The sequence below is a fragment of the Oryza glaberrima genome, chromosome 1 (assembly GCF_000147395.1).
Source record: "Oryza glaberrima chromosome 1, OglaRS2, whole genome shotgun sequence".
Classification (NCBI taxonomy): Eukaryota; Viridiplantae; Streptophyta; class Magnoliopsida; order Poales; family Poaceae; genus Oryza; species Oryza glaberrima.
Window position 1 is genome coordinate 11,687,829 of NC_068326.1, and position 4,766 is coordinate 11,692,594.

At 47.4% G+C, this 4,766-nt stretch overlaps 1 protein-coding gene across 1 annotated transcript; it reads left to right on the forward strand.

The window, feature by feature from the left end:
• Positions 1–568: 568 nt before the first annotated feature.
• Positions 569–4,552, forward strand: LOC127760212 (GDSL esterase/lipase At1g09390-like). Its single transcript, XM_052284432.1, has 4 exons — positions 569–1,275; positions 2,166–2,351; positions 3,109–3,263; positions 3,723–4,552. The coding sequence occupies exons 1-4, from the start codon at positions 831–833 to the stop codon at positions 4,245–4,247; spliced, it is 1,311 nt and encodes a 436-aa protein (XP_052140392.1). The 5' UTR covers positions 569–830; the 3' UTR covers positions 4,248–4,552.
• Positions 4,553–4,766: the final 214 nt, after the last annotated feature.

A 4,766-nucleotide genomic window follows, 5' to 3' on the forward strand; every position in this document is an offset into this window, starting at 1 on the left:
CTTTTAAGGACAGAGGAAAATATGTTCATATGCTTTTTTATAGTTCTAAAAAATGCCATTTTTATAAAAAAAATTTAACCATAAATCAATATGATGGGAGAATGGTAGTAGAAAAAACCTTAGACGGCGGAGGTTGGCACCAAATTGACTAGCCCCGAGGCAGTGATAACATGTCGAGCCAAGGATATATCTTTAATAAGCGTGTGTTTGAGAGGAAGAAAAAAAAACGTAAAACAAGATGAACCATTGGCACAATATTAATTGATTATTGATTATTTTAACTTTTAGAAAATAGATTAATATGATTTTAAAAAATAACTTTCTAGTTTTTTTTTTAAAAATATACTATTTGGCGGTCTAGGAAGCGTGCGTGTGAAGAATAAGGATTTCCCCAATCTAAAGGTCTATTTGTAAAATACATGTTTCTAGAAGGACTAAAATGTGCAGAATCCAGTAGCCAGCCAGCCAGCCAGCCCCGGCCGATGCAGCGTCGCCGTTCCGGCCACCGCGCGGCGAAAGCCTCCCCGCCACCAACCCACCCCCCCTCGCTCACAAATCCCATCTCTTTTTAACTCCTCGCGCCTCACCTCACCTCGCCTCCATTACATTTCCACCACGCGGCCGCCGCGCGCGTACGCCCTCACATCACCTTTCCACCTTCTTCTCCTCCTCCTCTCTCTCTCTCTCTCTACCTCTTTCTTGTCTCCAACTAGAAGTAGCTATAGCTACCTAGCTCCACGACAAGTGAGCTCCCGGAGAGCAGGAGGAGGCTTTTGGTAGCCTCCCTCGCCGCCGCTTCGCCACATTTCGGTTGACGTTGTGGCGACAATATGACGAGTGGGTTGGTGACCGCCGGCGGTGGCGGCGGCGGCAAGGTGATGAGCCTGCGGCTGCAGTACTACGTGGTGCTGGGCGGGGTGGCGGCGGTGGTGCTCCTCGCCTGCCTCAGGTACACGCCTACTGCCGCCGCCGTGGCCGCCGTCGGCTACGGCTTCTGGGGCAACGGCGACGGCGCTAGCCTTGCCGCAGCTGGGGCGGCGGCGACCACCGTCGGTGGCACTGGTACTAGCGCTGCTGCGACGACGGGTGGCGGCGGCGCCGGCGGGGGGCGGTCTCCCTCTCGCGTGGTGATCTTCAACTTCGGCGACTCCAACTCGGACACCGGCGGGATGGCGGCGGCGATGGGGTTGAACATCGCGCTGCCGGAGGGGCGCACCTACTTCCGCCGCCCCACCGGCCGCATCTCCGACGGCCGCCTCGTCATCGACTTCATCTGTCAGTCTCTCTCTCTCTTTTGCCACAATGCCACTCCCACTCACCATCACTCTACTACTTCACCCTCTTCAATTTCACCGCAGTCAAACTCCTACAGTACATTGATTTACAGCCAAAAAAAGAGAAGAAAGAAATATGAAAACTTCTTCCAGTTTCTGAACTGAAAACAAACCGAAGCCGCAGTTTTCTTGATGAAAAAAAAATAAGAGAGAGAGAGAGAGAGAGAGAGTAACAAATACGAGTACAAGTATTATCCAACTGCCGAAACCGCAGGGAAAGCAAGAGGGGAAAGGGATGGGGGTCGAGGTGAAGTTAACAAAAGTTGATGATGGGAGAGGAGGAGATGTGACACTGCTACTCAAAGCGGAATCACAAGAAATAGTAAAGCGATTCCTACAGCGTCTGCAGCAACGGGAGCTGAGGCTGAGCTGCAGTGGCAAGTGGTTGTGGGGGCGACGTCCAGTGCCCAAAATTATTGGTGCGAGACATCAATGGCACACGGTCCGGTCCTCTGCACAATCTGCCCCAGTAAATGTAGCAGGAGACTTTTCTAGATACCGCGGCGCCCAAAATAAATCAACCTTTCTCTCTTTTTTTTTCCTTTTCTTTTCACCTTTTGTCGATTCCACAATGCACATCACATACACAAATTTGGGGATGTTCTTCCGACATGTGAAGTGTTCTTCCGACAAAATTTGAAACTATCTGAATTTATTAAATACGGTTCAAGTTAGTAAAATTCATTTAGGAAATTTGGGGCTGCACACTCACACCTACTCTGTTTTTTTTCCTCCTCTGAAATAGGCAGGAGGGACACCTCACAAATTGACAATTCAGACATAGGCGGTGTTTTTAATTTGGTGGTGATGTAACCATTTGCATATATGCAGGTGAAAGCCTGAACACGCCTCATCTGAGCCCGTACCTGAAGTCACTGGGCTCCGACTTCAGCAACGGCGTCAACTTCGCCATCGGCGGCTCCACGGCGACGCCCGGAGGATCCACCTTCTCGCTCGACGTCCAGCTCCATCAGTTCCTCTACTTCAGAACCAGATCCATCGAACTCATCAACCAAGGTCTGTCAAATCAGTCATGCCCGGCCACATTTTGATTCCCTACCTTGCTGCACTGAAGAATCAGTAAGATCACAGTAAGAAAAACGATGATAAATTGTGTACCAAAATCTAATTGGGAAATTGTATATTTGGAGGCTGATGTCGCTTTTGGAGGGAAAATGGTAGAGCTTACTTAGTTGTTGTGGACATAATTATGATTCAAAAATTAATTTGCTTTCTGTTGAGCCTTGACTTAAGCATAAACAAATGTAAGCTACATCTCCAAATTAATTCTGAGCTTGGATATGACATTGCACATACTACCTCCGTCCTAAAATAAGTGTAGCTATAAATATGCGTGCTCAGCGTTTCGACCATCCGTCTTATTTGAAAAAATTATGAAAAATATTAAAAAAATTTGTCACACATAAAGTACTATTCATGTTTTATCATCTAATAACAATAAAAATACTAACCATAATCTTTTTTCAAATAAGACGAACGGTTAAACGTTGAACATGAACCGTGCTAAAACTGTACTTATTTTGAGACGGAGAGAGTAAAATCTATCATATGGCCCATATTCAATTTGCTCAGCTGTCCTACAAAACATTTCCAGTACTCTCTTCTTGAACCATATACAAAAGACAAATTGAAGAGAATCTTCCTGACAAAAACAAAACAAAATGTAAATGATTGCACGTACGAAAAAAGAAAGAGAAAAACTATTGCAAACATGTCCTGACCAGCTCACTTGTCTGTTGGGGGTTTGATGCAGGCGTGCGAACACCGATCGATCGCGACGGATTCCGAAACGCCATCTACACCATCGACATCGGGCAGAACGATCTCGCTGCCTACATGAATCTCCCCTACGACCAAGTTCTTGCCAAGATCCCCACCATTGTTGCTCACATCAAGTACACCATCGAGGCAAGCTCAATTCTCTTTATCATGATCCGATTATTTTGTCATTTGGTTGATGATTAGGGTACTATTTAGGGGAGGTTTTAGTAACTGCAGCTTCTCTCAAAACCTCTAGTTACCTAATAGTATTAAAAAAATAAGCTAAAAGTCAGCTTCTCCATATTTTTAGATATTGACTACGAACCAGCTATTTCTTAGTAGAATCTTAATCTCTAAATAGAGCTTATAATTAGCTTCACTGGGCTACTATAGAATGCTATACCATTAATTCCAATGAAATGTTTACGTGTTGACGTTAGTATGGTATCATAGATACCACATCAAGGTATCAAACACGATACTCATATATACCAGATCTGGTATTTAGATATCATGATGATATCATCATAACATCAGCTAACCGGTATACCATTTTGTAGTATTTTTATTAGCTTAATGACACAATTAACGTCGTGGTGGATGCAGGCGTTGTACGGGCACGGTGGGCGGAAGTTCTGGGTGCACGGGACGGGGGCGCTGGGGTGCCTGCCGCAGAAGCTGTCGATCCCGCGCGACGACGACTCCGACCTCGACGGCAACGGGTGCCTCAAGACGTACAACGCGGCGGCGAGGGAGTTCAACGCGCAGCTGGGCGCGGCGTGCCGGCGGCTCCGGCAGCGGATGGCGGACGCCGCCGTGGTGTTCACCGACGTGTACGCCGCCAAGTACGACCTGGTGGCGAACCACACGCTGCACGGCATCGAGAGGCCGCTCATGGCGTGCTGCGGCAACGGCGGCCCGCCCTACAACTACAACCACTTCAAGATGTGCATGTCCGCGGAGATGGAGCTGTGCGACATGGGCGCCAGGTTCGCGAGCTGGGACGGGGTGCACTACACCGAGGCCGCCAACGCCATCGTCGCCGCCAGGGTGCTCACCGGTGAGTACTCCACGCCGCCGGTCAGGTTCGCCAGCCTCGTCAACTCCACCGCCGTACCCAACGACGGCTAAGCCTTATCGATCTCTTGCTGCTACAATGTCTCTCCTTTGATTTGGTGGATCAACCAGACAAGAGAGACAACCAATGCAAGCTGCAGAAAGAATTATTAGTGGATCGATCGAGCAGCTGGCTTTGGCTAAGCTTTGGTGGTGAGCTCACATTTGTGTGGAGCTCACGATCAGAGGATGGGGAAGGTAGTGTGACTGATAGGATGGACCACCAAACTGAGAGTGTGTTGTTGTGGGGGTGGGCCTCTGTAGCTTTACATATATCATCAAACATGTAACATGTGTGTGTGTGTGGAAGTGTAATTCTTTTAATAATTGATCAGGAAAATGATGGGGGTGCACAGCATTTTGATTGCATGTTTATGTTTTGTTACTATACTTGTTCCAGGAGATGTTCATGTAGGTAGGGATGAAAATACCCGACGTTCTGACCGACCGAGCGTCGTTTTTGCATACAGATATTATTTCTGACCATAGGTGTTTCTAGCAATATATAAAATCTCATTCTTTTTTTCTAATTTC